Source organism: Diprion similis, chromosome 1, assembly GCF_021155765.1.
Source record: "Diprion similis isolate iyDipSimi1 chromosome 1, iyDipSimi1.1, whole genome shotgun sequence".
NCBI lineage: Eukaryota > Metazoa > Arthropoda > Insecta > Hymenoptera > Diprionidae > Diprion > Diprion similis.
The window spans coordinates 9,144,006-9,159,801 of record NC_060105.1 but is presented as its reverse complement, the minus strand read 5'-3'; the positions used below and the strand labels follow the sequence as shown (position 1 = coordinate 9,159,801).

Here is a 15,796-nt window from a genome sequence, read left to right as displayed (position 1 = left end):
TCAAACCTCTAGGATGAAGGAGTAACACACAATTCGCGTAACTAGCTGCTCGCCATTTATACGTTCAATTTGTACTTTCTTGTGCCACGCATCTTCCTCATCACCTTTTCACCTAATCTTGGTACTGAAATCTAATCATAAGCGAATCTAAAACTTTTAAGAAGCAGGTATAAAAATCGATTTTGATTAACCTGTGACGTAAGGATAGAAAGAGAGGAAGAAGATCTTGAGCGTAAATAAACTGATTATCAGCTGTAAACACGGTTCGCTCGAAAGTTAATAAAATTTTCCGTATTTCTTCCTTCCGGAAGACTCACCTGAAGTCCCACCAGCAAATGTCACGAAGAGGAGGAAAGCTGCCAGTCGGCTTTGCCAGAAGATGACGCTCCGTGGGGCCGACATTTTTGACCTAATCTGATCTTGAGATCTCAAACTCTTCTTTGCGGGAACATGTCTGCGAATCGGTAAATATAAGTTAACAGTATTAGCTTCGGTATAGAAACTTTGAATGTCTTTTTTACCCCTCAGATCAAACGGGACACCGTCAATTAACGATCTAGTCTTACGCCGTTTTTTTCTACAAAATAGATAAAGGTTGCACACGCGCTGCTTTCTGCAGCCAAATTTTGTCATTATATAGATATTAGAACCAGTTTCTTGTATTTTAATCAGTTCCGGGAATTTATTATTTTTACTGAGGTCTGTGAACTTTATTGCATTCGGAGGACAGTTAGAATAATTATATGCAACGTGGCGGATGAATATTTTCAGATACCGTTAGAAGGTGCGATAATTACTTTTGCGATAATGTAGTTTATTCCGTTCGCATCGATATTGAAAGTCGATGAAATAATGCAACATTGTTGATTTCGAAACGTTACTAGAAACTATCCTAGTTGCTGTTAGGTACAAGTATTATTCTCGGTTGAATGGCTATTTCACAGGTAGTTATAACAGAGCTTTTAGTTCTCGCTTCAGATCAAACTGCAGTGCAGAATAGGCACACAATATTATACACACACACACACACACACACACACACACGCATATATATACATGCATATAAACTTCTTTTCTTTATCTCATAGTTGAACAATATAATTACGAGCCACACTCAGAATTTTTAGATATACGTGTTTTTGGGTGTAAATATGGATAGAGATGACGGTGAAATTTTTTTTTTTTTTTATATATTGAGAAATAAACTTCGCGTGTCGCGTGTCGCGTGTCGCGTGTCTCGTGTCTCTTGAATACCAATAATTTGAATTCTTTTACTTTTTTTTTGTGAATCGCTTCTTCGTTCGTTTCTTTTATACATTTTCCCTTTTCGATCGATTGTTTGTTTCTTTTTCTCACTCTTCCTCAGAACGTCTTCAGCGAATCAAAAATTTCTTTTTACACGAAATTCGTACGCTCGTAGAAAAATGCTGATCAAAATTTCGTCTTCGCAGCATTGACTAAAAAGATGAGAATGAGAAAGAATGAAAAAAAAAAAGAACAGAGCATCGGCTGTTATCAGCAATAATCGCGGAGTGAAATTGAACCGGTTGATCTATATATAAATATCACTCTCGCTGAATTTTACCGTTGATTCGTTCCACCGACTCCAAGAGCTTATCAAACTCACCTTCATCAAGTTCCTTGCAAGTGTCCGTGAATAAATTCCTTATTAAATTCCTATCATCGAGAGCACTGATCAGCGAACAATCATTAATCACATTCACAAAAACTGTCTCGATCCGATATATTCACCGTCGTCGATATTCCGTCGAAGGTCGGCGAATGGTTTTCACTGGTTGCGAATATCCGCGATCGACGCGAGAAAATCGGCACTGATCGGTGAACCGGGAATCGGTCAAGTCGACTTTTCGATTGTGGCCCGGCGAGGAGGGACTGCAGCATGCGACCAAAGACTAGCCTCGATCAGGCTGCGATATCTACCAACTGGGTTTGGTTGGGTAAAAACTTTCGACTAGTTTCACGTTTCACGAGTGACTGGTATAGGGATCGGTACCCGGAGTGGTCGACGTCGATTGCTGGCCGATCCCCACGCCCGATCGACTATTTCACCCAACCGAGCGTCGACGTCGCCTCGATTTCTTACCGATCTCTTACCGATTTCACGCTCCGTCATCGACGCTTTTTCCGAAAACGAGGTGCCGTCATCCCCCAATAGATTATCGGTCTACGGAGGATGAGGATATCCAGAAGAACTACGGAAGAACCGATCATCCTTTCGCTTTCGACGGCCACTGACCATCGCCGAGAGGTATAAACTGTCCGTTTTGCTTTCTTTCTCGCCCGTCTCTTTGGTTCTCGTGCTTATTGTCATCCTTGGCTGTTGTAGCCACGGGCTTGACGCTCATTTTCTAACCCATGATGGTCCAGGCGCGGCGGTGAGAATTTATTTTTTAGTTACATCGATCGGAGAGACCGTTGCGTGTGGGTTTTTTTACACTCGGTATATGTAAACACGTGATTCTATTTAGGCAGAAACTTTCTATCGCCTTTTTTTCTTCGAGAATACTTGATCCGAATTACGCAGAATGGACGCTTTTTTATTTTCCTTTGTTTTTTTTTCGTTTTTTTTTTTGTATATCATACCACTCGACCTAAAATGTTGTGGGTGGTTGGAACTTAGCGAAACAACATCGTTTGGTCAAAGGCAGTGAATATTTGTGAATGAAAATCGAAACTAGAAACGATATCCATAGTCAGTCTGTTCTTTTCTCAGCCTTTATCGCAACGCGAATTGATTTTAATTCTTGGCCAGACTAAAGGACTTAAATTTTGTTTTTCTCTGCACTTTTCTCAGCACAGTTACGTGATAGAAAGTTTATATTAATAAACCCAAAAAAGCAAAACGGTATTTAGTCGGACCGGTTTGTGATGTAAAAATCGTGTAGGATAGACTAATTTATAACTACTGCAGATGATTAACGTCATAGATGCTATAGACGTCGATTCAGCCTCCGTAATTCCAACATTTTTCAATAATGCGTGACCTCAAAGTCTGGCATAATTCTCTACTTTATCGACCTACTATGGTTTTGATACAATTTATGATTGCGTATCCGTAATACATTTTATACTAACGTTAGTATCGCTGCTTGAATAAATTCTCGGATAACGAGGTGAATTTATCGCCGGTAAAGAGACATTCCTAAAATTACGAACGACGAAGCAAATCAATCTATTTTAGACGAATCTATCTACGATACTTGCGGTTAAATATTTTCTGTCAGGTTTTTATTCGTCAAAGAAACCTGTTTCAAAACTGTTTTACGATGTGTTACTTCGTTATTTATAGATTTCCGAACTTTGTAATAGGGGGGAGGGGGGGGGGGGGGGGGGGGGAAAGAAAGAAAGAAAGAAAAAAAAAATAATTCGCGTCAACTTCAGTGCTCAAGAAATGAACGTACCTACCTAAGCAGAAATTAATTTACAACGGAGAATGCAAAAACCGTTTGAGTTTTACGGATGATATAAAGTATGAAAGTTGACGAGTGGGTAAAAGTTTTTATGAATTAAATACTCGCGAAATTTTTTAATTATTAACAGAAATTTGCAGAAGAAATTTTAATCCTCAGACAAAAGCTGTACACTTCCTTCCTCTCTATCTTGGACTGGTGTAACTTTTTCTCACAGGTTGAAAAAAAAACTATCGGTGTGTAAAATTTGTGTACTTTACAAAGTAGTTACAAGCGTATATGCACGAGGATACAAATTGCAGCAAACTTCCACATCGGGGCGAGGCTCGCAATTTTATCCACCTAAAACGTCAACCTTATGGGAGTTTTGATATACCTGCTAGTTAGACTTTCAGCAACGGATAATCATCGCCGATTGTTGCTTTGCGTTGCTTTTTACCCACTCATAGTTCTGTGTTATACGATCTATTGTAGCGAAATTTATTCGTAGAAAGTAAAAAACAGAAACACTGTATCTCGAGTGGAAACCTGCGATTCAAATCACTCTCAAACGCAATTATCCGATAGTGGCCACTCGTTACAACTGATTATCGTCACTTTCTTACGAAGTACTTACTATTCCCTCAATTCGCGTTACTTTGAAAGTCAAGGAATGATTGTGATCGTGATTACGATATTCCAAAAAACCCTTTACACACCATTTTTAAACGCTGCTCCATTCTGTCACTCTCATTTCTATTCCTGTTTCACTCGTTCGATGGTTAATTCATTCAAGCATAATTCAACCCAACGACTATTAGAACCTGTTTCTAATTTCCTAAACAGGGATACGATGATATAAGGTGATAGGTGTCACATGATGTAACTTGTAAAAGCTAGATATCGCTGTAATGTCATTCGCGATACGATTCTGCTGAATTTTAAGCCTTTCCACTTGCAACACCTACGTTAATTAATTGGCCAGAGCAGGTTTATTGTCATCTTGCTATTTCTATCGGCAGTATATTTTGCATTTATTATACTCGCCATCTTCCCAAGTCTGCTTTGACTCGGTATAATTCGTCCGAACAGTAGTCATCGTCGAATAAAACGCTCCTCGCTTTCTGTAACCGATTGATTCATGCTCTGTTCACGGTATGAAACCAATTTGCAGCACGATTTAAGTATAATATTGAAGAGAGAGAGAGAGAAGAAAAAAACTTGCTTCGTCTAATTCGTCTGACGATTCGATATAGGTTTAAGGCATACCAGCTGATCCAGCACCGATGAAAAGGCTACTTTTTTAAGGGAAAGTATGCAGGATTGTTAAAATCCGATTGTCAGTTATCGATTAAGGCCACGGTAAGACGCGAGAAGATCTACATCATCGGTGATTTCGCTAATCAATCGAGATTGTTGAACGAAAGAAATTTACACTTTTTCAAGCTGAAACAGATTCCCCGACATTTCGAGATTACTTCACTGCAATCGCTTCGACGAACGACGAGGATGAGAAATTCCGTTAATCTAACAGCGAAGCGATGATCGGCATAATTATTCCGAATCCAACGATCAATCGATCGAGACGCGGTCTGCCTTAGATTCGCTTTCGTTCTTTAACGCTCTTCAACGGTTTCACTCTCACAGCAATCAACGTATTTCGAAGGAACTGCCATCCGATCTACTGAATTAAAATTTTGATGACTGACCGTTGAATGGGTGATCAGACGTTCCTGATTTTAAATTAGACGCTCGTGTTCGATCACTTTTTTTGCTGATAATCTTTCATTAGTTTTCACTTGTTACGACGAGTGTGAGAAACTCGCTAACTTCGGGTAATTAAATTTCACAATCGTACGACGGGGCGACCCTAATTTTCTGGACCTTGATTTTTTAGCCTCATTATCTGCACCTCGAAAATTTTCACTCGCTTTCAAAAATAACTAATTACGGTATCAGCAAAAACAACATTTTCTTCCCATATTGCGGAATTTTTAATTCTCGTTAATCCAATTTGCGAAAAATAATGTCAAGTCAAAATTCCAATCGTGGTCAGAAAACGAGGCTCGAAATCAATTGGCCTGAATAAATACAGTTTTGCAATTCCCAGTGAACTTGAAGTTCTCACCATAAGTCTACATTCAACGACTCTCTATCCTCCGAGTTTACTTTAGATACCTGAAAAGTCAATAACGACTGGGCAGCATCTTTTCTCGGCACTAGCGTCTCATTTGCGTTATGTAATTATGCATGTTTTTAAATATTTGTATAATGAGTATAATCGTCGTAAATTCAATTCTCAGTGCACAGAAGTTAAGCGAGAGAAAACTACGAGGGAAAGATCGAATTTTACGGGTAAACTTTGCTCTTCGGAAATCATGGAGAATTTCTCTAAGTGCACTTGGGAGACAACGACGCGTATCTACCTACATCGTGTCGATGAATTATTACGAAGTAGGCGAAATATGAAAAGTTTCATTCGCGGACCGCAGCGGGAGTTTCTGGCTCTAGTTTCAAACGATTCTCATGTACATACCTACGCAAAAGCTGTAGGTGTTGCCTCGCTTCCGACGCGACGTAGTTTTACGACGGAGATGGAGGAGAGAAAGACGACCACGTATTTATTGCAAGAAGGTGGAAAAATTCTTTACGATTTACATTTTGGCAACAATCCGTAAATAAATTCAGACGATCCTTGACATCTTAAAGGCATTAAAATCACTCGGGATTCATTCTTTATCATTCCATTTTAGCGCTTGCTCAGCTCGTAAGGAATCCGATTTTTCGCCTCACTGTATCTTCGGTTTTAATCATTTACGATGTTTAAAACTATTCGTAGAAACAAAAAAACATATCTCATCACGCAAATATTTCCGATAAAATTTGCTCCAAGTTTCACAAAAATCTTTTATTATTTTATAAGAAAATATATTCTTCAAAATTTTTTATCAGCTCGTAATGCCAAGTATTTCACTTTCGAAACAAACTTTTTCTGACAATATAAAAATCACGGTTGGGTACAATATTTCTTGCATCCGTTACACTTGATCTGAATATTTTTTTACATCTCAGCAGGCCTACAAATGACTTAGAAAAGTGGCTATAAAAAAAAAAAAAGAATCAGAATTAGAAAAACTTCACGACTGATTGAATTGCAAGATATCGAGCGAGAGTATGCAAGAATTTTGCCAAATTTACTCGTGAATCCTCGCACTTAAAGTGGGCAGTTCATCTAACAGAGCATTAATACGTCTAAGCAATAAAAACGTTCCATGGATTCATATAAATTTTTTTCAAGTCTAACGGTATAACAATCCTGATTCGCAGGTAAACCGAGTTATTAACAAACTGTGCTGAAATTTTGTATACCATTTTTAGCCAGGTGAAGGTAGGCATTTATACGACCTACGATCGTCAAGATACGATTTTCGTGTAAGATCAATGCACCTGTACGATAAATATATCAACACCTACGCGTTCAGAACTCGTTTCTAAGATTAGCCCAGGTTTATGATGCAATCAAAATTTAACATCAGTTGGGAATTATTATTCTTTTGCTCGTTGATTAGTTGTTTTCACAGAAAATTTTCAAGTTTCAATAACCTTTGGTTTGATTATTTTTATTATTTTCTTACTCTTTTAAATGGCCTGTTATTAGTTCATTGACCGCTGAAAGTTCTTTACAAATTTACAAAATCGATCTTTGATGATCCGATTACTACAATTACTACAATTACTTGAGTTTTTCAATTTTCCGGTAAGGATCAAGGTTCTCTAATGAAAACCGGGGAGAAAATATCAGAGAAAAGTTTTTCGGAAATGTGAGATTTTAAAATATTGCCAAACATAACGCACTTCTCTTAGTGATTGAAATATGATGAAAATTTATCTCCGAAGGGTTCTACTTTTGCGGAATTCCTGGTTTCCTAATATTTCTGTTCAAAATTTTTATTAATATAGGCATTTACAACGGCTGGACGACATCGGAGTTGAAGAAATAATTCGTCAATTGAGTGGAATTTGCTTTCTCCGTTCCGCAGGTGAATTCCTCAGCTATCATTACTCGCGGACCCGGGTTACGAGCCTGATAATATACCCAATTGGCCGAGTCCAGGACAAGGCTTTCTTTGATCACGTTATACTTAGACACGGTCAAGTAATGCCGAGCGAAAGGAAAGGAAAATTACGTTTTGACACGCACGGAAAACGATCCGGAAAAATTCCAACAGCTGCAGCCTTTAAGGTGGAAAGCAAAAAATCGAACGATTTTAGATTCAGTATTTTAATGGCCTTGGAATGAATCATACAATTTTTTTAATTTTTATTTTAACCATATTTTTTGCAAAAAAAAAAAAAAACGTCAAAACTGTGGTCTTTTTAAACTTTTTCGGAAAATAGCCGGCATTTTGTTAATTTTTCAAATATCAAAAATCGTATAATTCGTTCCGAAGCCATTAACATTCTGAATCTAAAAAAGTGTATAAAAAGTGATTAAAATCAATGAGAAGATTTTTTTTATGCGATTCGAGAGTATATTTATTAAGCCTAACAAAGCCTGTATTAATATTTACAGTTAAAACTTATTAAAAAAACTCGTCAGTTAGGTAGACCTTAATGAGAATTTTGCAGATTCCTTGAGCTCAATACTCAAGAAAGAATAATAAACGGTTGGATTTTCTTCTGCGAATCCATCGTCGCAGATTATTCGTTGATAGAAAAAGCGGAACTAAGGTGAACCTCAAGACGTTTATAAAAAACATCTCGCCATAATTATTGCTTCATACTGTGCAAAATGTTGCGGAATCGTTTAATCATCAGTTCTGATAATTACACAAGTCACAAACTTTTTGCTATGTTTTTTGGTTTTCTTTTGTTTGTTTTTTCATCCATTTGTCGCATCACCGAGTAACGAGTAGCCAATCATTTTCTCATTTACTATGAAGACGAGAATATTTTATTTATTTACTCGATTTTTCATGAAGACGATACGTAATTAAAAGATATTTGAATTGAAAGAAAATATTCAAAACTGTTATAAGTTTTTAAGGAAAACGTTTTTGATTATCTTGTTCCTTCGTTCAACGATTTCGCGAAAATCGTGCAATCGTTACGATTGCGACAGCCTCGTGTTGGCTATTAAAAGCTTGATTTTTTTTCCGCTCCGGTAGCGAGAACTTGAACAATAATTTTATCGCATGTGTGTTTCGCATAATATTTTTCTACGGGGCGTGGCGAATGGTGTATAATTTCATCAAATACGAGATTCGAACGATAATATTAATTGCTTCAAGGTTTCCTACACACGGTTGTATGGATTATTCTATAATTATATTTATGAAATAAAAATCGAACGATCTCTTTTAATTGTTAACGAAGTCGGTTAAATGCGAAATCAGAACGTTGAAAGAAATGCATCAGCGCTTTGGTATGCAGGCATACTAACGTTTTGAAACTATGAATTACGGAGCAAGTGAACGAGTCGTGACCCTAGATAAGAGTCACGCAATATCAGGAGGTGCACGAAGCGTGACGAAAGGCAGGAATTCAACGTCGGCAATAAAATTCCGAGAGCGGATTTCAAAAGGATCGGTGAAGATGTCCCTGTTCGTAAAAGAGCAAGTAGCGAGAAATAAAAATGAATGAAATGTGAGTATAAATAATAATTAATTAACTGGGTTAATTATCACGTTCACGCACAGGTTAATTAGCAGGTGCAACTATTGCGGAACCCTGCGGCCGTGTTCCTCGTTCGCAGATTAAATAATCGCGAGGATGAACGGGGATTGCAGAAATCCTTATCAGATTATCCTGTAATGCATCATTTCGGAATCGAATGGTAACAAGAAATGAGCAAACAAAAAGTCGTGCAATCTTAATGCATTTTACATCAAATTACGACCGAAGAAAAAAACGTAATTTAAGTTATGCCCGATGGCCTCGACTTTATTAAACTTCGACGTGTTGCAATCTGCGGTATAAAATGAGACTGGAAATTTACAGATTAATTCAATATTTCGTCAGTATATGAGGATATATAACGTATAATACTTACGTATCACCGTTTCATGCAAAACCAACAACTTTTGATGCCTAATTAATGGATTAAGAAAAATTCATAATTACGGTTTGCTCGTCATTGAATATTCTTTCGTGTAATTAACGATTCATTTAAAATGTCGCCTTTTGGCTCGATGGCGGTTTCGATTTCATGTAGCACGTTTTTTCAGCAGTTTTCATCAAGGAATGACGTACCAAAAATTCAGCTCAGAATAAAGACTCCTTTTATTTTCACAAAAACATTGTTAATTTGTTGAGTAATACAGGAAGATTCCGGTCATTTTCCAGACGATTAATTCGATTAAAAAAAAATACAAACCCGTTTATCTCTCCATTTTTATTCTATTGTACCTCATTGACGTTGAATGTCACATAATTGTTGCAACTTCTTTTTCAACGACAAAAAAAAAACGGAAATAAAAATAGATAAATTTTTAACCAATTAACTGGTGACACTATTGTCATCGTCTTAAATTTCTCATCATCTAGACATGTCTTCGGGTTGAGCAGAAACGAAAGACTTTGCAATTGTTATGAAATATCAATTTCATCGACACCTGTGGCTGTCTTCTCTATCTGCACGCAGTTTTCCAGACGCCACGTGGGTCCCCTGAGGGCGTATTTCTCGATAAGACGGTGCCCGCGGCTCTCACCCTCACGATTTGCTCACTTTTTTTGTCCATTTGAAATACGATTTCGGTTTATACGATTCAGACCCGAGATGACCCTCGATTGCCTTCGATATTCCAAAGGGTTTTGGTTCAAGTCACTGCTCGGCAATCGATTATCGGTATACAAATGTGCATTATACGTCTGTGATTTCAGAATTAAAAAAATTCTCTTTATTTTATTATTTTCAAAGGCTTATGAAATGCTATTTCGGGTGAAAATCCGATTTTATTTCATCTAATAACTTTTTATATAATACAATCTTACCAGATTTCAGCAATTTTGATCTTATATTTCACAGATGATTTCAATTACGATTCCAAGTCGATATTGTTTACTAAGTCTAAATGGTTTCAAATGATTTTAAGTATAATTGAAAATCTCTTTACATCGATTCGAATGCTTTCGTATACATTCATAAACTGCGATTGATAAAATATTTTCATATCTTTTTTTTTTCTAAATTCTACATTAAATTCAAATATGACATGAAGTCTCTATTCATTTAGATTACAATTTTCGTAATTTTTTCAAAAATGAAATGATTCGTTTCTATTAAACCATAAATTGCAGTACCAGATATTCTAACTGACTTCTCAATTTCTCCCCTCAAAGACTTTCTGACTCCTGGTTAGCATCGAATTAGAAAAAAAAAAAAAAAAAAAAAAAAAAAAAAAAAAAAAAAAAAATGCAGCAGAATCTATTTGACATTGTATTGGAGTAAAATTTGCGCGTGCAGCTATTTGGAGAAAACGGTTGAAAGCTCGTTTGGATATTTTCGGTCGAGGAGAGAGCGAGCAATCGTTTAATAAGGCCAAAGGCTAGCTTTGCTTGCGTATTCGCACACGTTTTTGCACTCGCAAAATTTCTGTATTCCATCCTGCACGAAATTCTGAAAACTCGGACGCGTGCGCGAGATAGAAGACTGAATTAACTACCTGTCTTTACGGTTCCTGCGTACTTGACCTCGGCTAACCACTGTCCCCGTAATGTTTACTACTCTGACAATCTGCTCCACCTCGCCGCATAATGTCGCTCCACTCGTATTTTATCACCGGCCTAAATCTGTCCCGCTGCTACCAAGAGTCGGCCCTGCGATTTGAACGCAGGCCTCGACTTCTCCTCATGTATAAACCGAGTCACAGACCGTTTCGATCCTGCCCGAAGACACATTTTTCCTCCAAGAAACCGTAAACAGAATTTTTCTATGTTGTAAAAATTATTTTTAGTGATTTTTATAGTTTTTTCGATAAACGTGATCACCATCATGTCGTCGTTTTTTTCTTCTTTTCTCTCTTTCTCTATCCAAATGTACAGTAAGCTGGTCCAGTACTTTCATGGACAAAATAAATCCACATTGATCCATCTCTTTTCGAACAGAAATGCTCGTAGAATTGTGGAAAAACATTAAACAGAAGTAGTGAAACTATTTTGAGAAACACAGAACAAAATGCAAAAAGTTTAACGTCCATCAAGAATTTCAAAAATTCAAATTTTCTCTGCGGATTGTTAATTCCGTTATACAGATCACATGACATTTTCTACGACTAAAATTTTCCGTTTGTATCAGATTTCTCTTCTTCATCGATAAGTTTTGGTCAACGTTTGGCTGTCGAGCTGTGAATCTCACAGTAAAAACAGCCTTTACTCAATGTCGTGAGGAATGCATAACCGCTATTCGACCGAACCTTTAGGCAGGTTAATAGCAACTGTCAGCATCTGAGCTGCCAGGGTCAAGTCGGTGAATCAGTCGATAGTTAAAATGCACCGTTCCGCTGACTCTGATAGGTTTTTTTACCTCCCAGAAGACGAGGGGATTAAAACTATGAATAAATACTTCATTTGTCTGTTTTTTATTTTACCATAATTTTGTGTTTGATATACCGATCATGAGTCACTGAATAACTGATCATTGCCCGAAGTTACTCTACAATATATCAATATTGTGAGCATGAAGTCTATCAGTAACGGTTACCGCAAATTTTGAATCCATAATTTTCAACCATTGCGCAATTTTCCCATCTATTTCTTCGTTGGTCCCCGTTGGAACAGAAAGTTTTACTAACTTCTTAGAACTTCTATCTGTCCTTTCAACCCAGCGTGGCACAGTTTTAATTAGACATTAGACAGACTTTCTTCCCCTCTTTATCTCTACTCCGAAAACCGAGAGAGATATATTGTGCAATGAATTTCTCTTGAATTTTCCCCACTCATCGTGTCGAGCGATTAATTTTACCCAAAACCCGTTTAAGGAGATCCTTAATTTAAAAATTTGCCTTGTTGTGTATATCATTTTTTCCACCGAGTATCGTGATAGATTGATAAAACTCCGATCCAACAGGCTCATTGTTCCACGCGTCTGATTCAGGCGGATGATTTACAACACCGTGAATTTCAATGCCGAGTGGATAATTTAAAAAGATTAAAGCGTTGGATTATGTGAAAAAATTGTACCCTGCAAACGTGCAATTGTCACGTTTTTATTCATCCGTAATAAAATTGTGAAGTAATGAAAAATTTTACTTGACACTTGATCTCTGCCTCGAACAAAGAGCTTGTTGTAATTTTTGAAGTGATTTTTCATCGGATCGGAAACTTCAGAAGTTTTTGCGAAAATTTCGACTTTCTATTCGCAGAATTTTTCAATTTTTTTTATATTTTTAATAGGCGATTCCTTACCGAATGTGACGGAAAGTTGTTTAAGAAGCGGAAATATAATCTCAGGTGTAAGCCCGAGGGCGTCAAGACGTCTGCGGCGTCTGGGGTCGAATATGGGCACGAAGATCAAGGCGTCTATGTTCGAGACTCTCGCCATTTGCACGTCGCTTTCGCCAGACTGTTTGCAGTCTAGACTCGACGAGGTACGGCTCTCCGTGACGGGGTTGCTTTCAACTTCTCCTGGAGCAGTTTCCCGGCCGTGGACGTGCTTCCATTATTCCTAATCCCGGGCATCTCCAAAATTATCACTTTGTCCGGTCTCATGGATTCTCGACCGTTGATCCTTCCTTTTTCAAGAGATACGAAAAACTGAAGAAAGTATCACCCAATTCCGCATCAAGAGTTCATTTTTCACCGAACTTCGGCAGAGAAATCTGTTTGCAGATTTCTTCATTTGATAAAATTTTAACCGAGTGTGAAGAATTTTTTTCAGTCTGATCAAAAATTATTACCAGCTTAGAAATATTTTTAATCGCATATTTTTTATTCCGACGCTGTTTTGAATTCGTTTCATTTTTTAACTCCGAAATCCTGAGAACTAAGACTTGTTTTATTTTTATTTATTTTTTCTGTTATGATATGTCGTAACTATTATCGACGAAAATATTTCGTAAATATTTTGAGTATAGAAAGGAAGAAAAAAAAAAAAAACAGTTTAAAAATTGTGGAAAAAGTTACAGCCTCTACTTGAAAATTGACTGATACAAAGAATTTCTTTTACATCGACTAATGATTACTTTAATTAAATATCAACAAGAAATTTGATTGGCTTCAGAGATCCATAAATGGTTGAAAAATCTTACACCTACTCTGAAATCAGTTAGAAGCTAAGGAGGAAGCGCAGCTGAAGAGAGCTGAGACATTAAACGGATGGCGGAGAAAAGGTCAAGAACCTCGCAATTATCTACCATAAGCAGAGTAGAACCTGCGGTAAAAACTACGGTGGACAAGTTTATTCAGAAATCGGGCCAACCTCGAGAGTTCACGAATTTCTTACACGTGTACAGACACATGCGAAGAAGATATGAACACCGAGAGACCCAGAAGAATGGTTTTAAACTGCTTAACTTTGTCGCTTCTTGAATGTTGAACTTTGCCAAAATGCCTGTAAGCATGTTAAATTGTTGCGTTCTTGAATTTAATTAGACAGGGTTGAATTTTCGAACTTACCATGGATTCCAAGGTAGAAAAATTAGAAAGAACGTTTCATCGTTTCAATCGTAAATACATGAATGGACCGTTCGAGCTAATTGACTCGTATTGACCGTGATATTTAGAGGGACAAAAAGCACGATGTCATAAAATTGGATAATTTGCCAGATCATTTATTGAGGACTTATTTAACGGACGTACAGACCATTCGCAACATTGTCCAATCGATAATACGACGAAACTATAAAGGCTTCAAGGTGCTCTTAAAGTTAATCGAGTTGAACTCGGAGGTTTTATACAGGATAAAACTGCGATGGCACGGTTAATAATAATAACTAATCGAAAGTCATTATGGAATTTAGTCAAGTCTTCAAAAAAAGCTGGCGACTCGATATATTTTTATGGAAAACAATTGAACTTATAAAAGAAACGAATCTCCAACGTCAGATTCTGTGTAACCATGATAAAAACTACTTTCGTCAAAGGGATTAAAATTAGTTTACAATTTTCAACCAGCGATGATTTTTTCGATCATCTTTTCCTGACAAAGTGACAAGTTCAATGGCAAAACTAGAACAAAGCGAGTCCTATTCCATGAAAATTGATCAAAACTACACAATTAATCGATGCGTAATATCCATAAAATGATAAAATGTATCGTTTTGTGCCGAGTGGAGTAAATTTTTTTTTTTTGCTAACCATATTCACCCCTATCAGCTTTAGTTGCACCCTTGAGACCTCCGGTTTGTCATCGTTTCGTCCTGTCAAATTTTCCCTCGGACTGTATAGGTCAGGTGGATGTCTTACAGCAGACCAACTGTCACCCATCGAATGGCGTGCAGCCGCTGCACCAAATCGTCACTCTTGCCATGATCCTTGACCGATCTTCCGTCTAATCTGCGTATCGTTAATACGTATAATGAAATTTTACGGCGCTATTACCCCGTCGTAAAACTTAACGATTGTCAAAAATTCCTTTTTTTTTCATCTCTCATATTTTTTCAAACCTTATTTCCACAATTTAATGTTGTAAGATTAGTCGTTGAGCATGTAATATAATTCGAGAAGTTATCTAGCCGGGAGGTAGTTCGTTAAAACTTTATTACCGCACGCCGATCGAACGTGGAGAACATTATAAATCACGACTCCTCAATTCTGGATCGCCTATTTTACGGATTTATTCGAAAACGGTGAGAATATCCCGCAATCAAAGCCTGAACGACTAATGATCATCCCGCCGATTCCCATAACTGTCGTGTACCTACTTGAATAAGTACCAGATAATACCGCTTCCGACAAAGTTCGGTCGTTATTGCCGTTCTCGCAATAGATAATGTCTCCACTCCTGGATTTCAGCTTCTCTACCTACCACTATTCGCAATTCAATTCTCTGCATACGTATGCTCGTCTTATCGCATAAGACGGAAGGAGAATTCTCCGAAACAAAACTACGAGTGAAGAAGTACTTTGTCCAGTGTATTTCAGGCCATTTCCATTCAGTCCTCAATAACTTTATTAACAATAATTATACGGTCCTGCTGTTTAATTATGACGCGAATCGATTTAATTTTAGTTTTCGATATTGGGATTTTTATCGAACAAGTTAAAACTGCGTCACGAACAAAATATTGTCCAGGAATGAAGAGTCCAGCAGGTGACGCCTGAATCTGGTCGAACGGACAATATCTGAGTGGTAATAAATCACGGTTTTACCCGTCGTTTTTTCTTCTTCTTCTTCTTCTTCTCTCTGTATCTTTTTTTATTATTTTTTATTTTATTTTTTTTCACTC

The 15,796-nt window shown here is 37.2% G+C and overlaps 1 protein-coding gene across 4 annotated transcripts in view; it reads right to left on the bottom strand.

The window, feature by feature from the left end:
- The window catches only part of LOC124405464 (cadherin-89D), a 46,424-nt gene that overhangs the window by 21,516 nt on the left and 9,112 nt on the right, over positions 1–15,796 (bottom strand). For 3 of the 4 annotated variants that reach the window (XM_046880363.1, XM_046880380.1, XM_046880371.1), the window contains exon 2: positions 318–454. In XM_046880363.1, coding sequence (XP_046736319.1) covers positions 318–402 — 85 coding nt within the window. In that variant the 5' untranslated portion in view covers positions 403–454. Of the gene's footprint in view, positions 1–317; positions 455–12,020; positions 12,034–15,796 lie in introns of all 4 variants that reach the window. The other variant, XM_046880390.1, reaches the window with a different exon arrangement.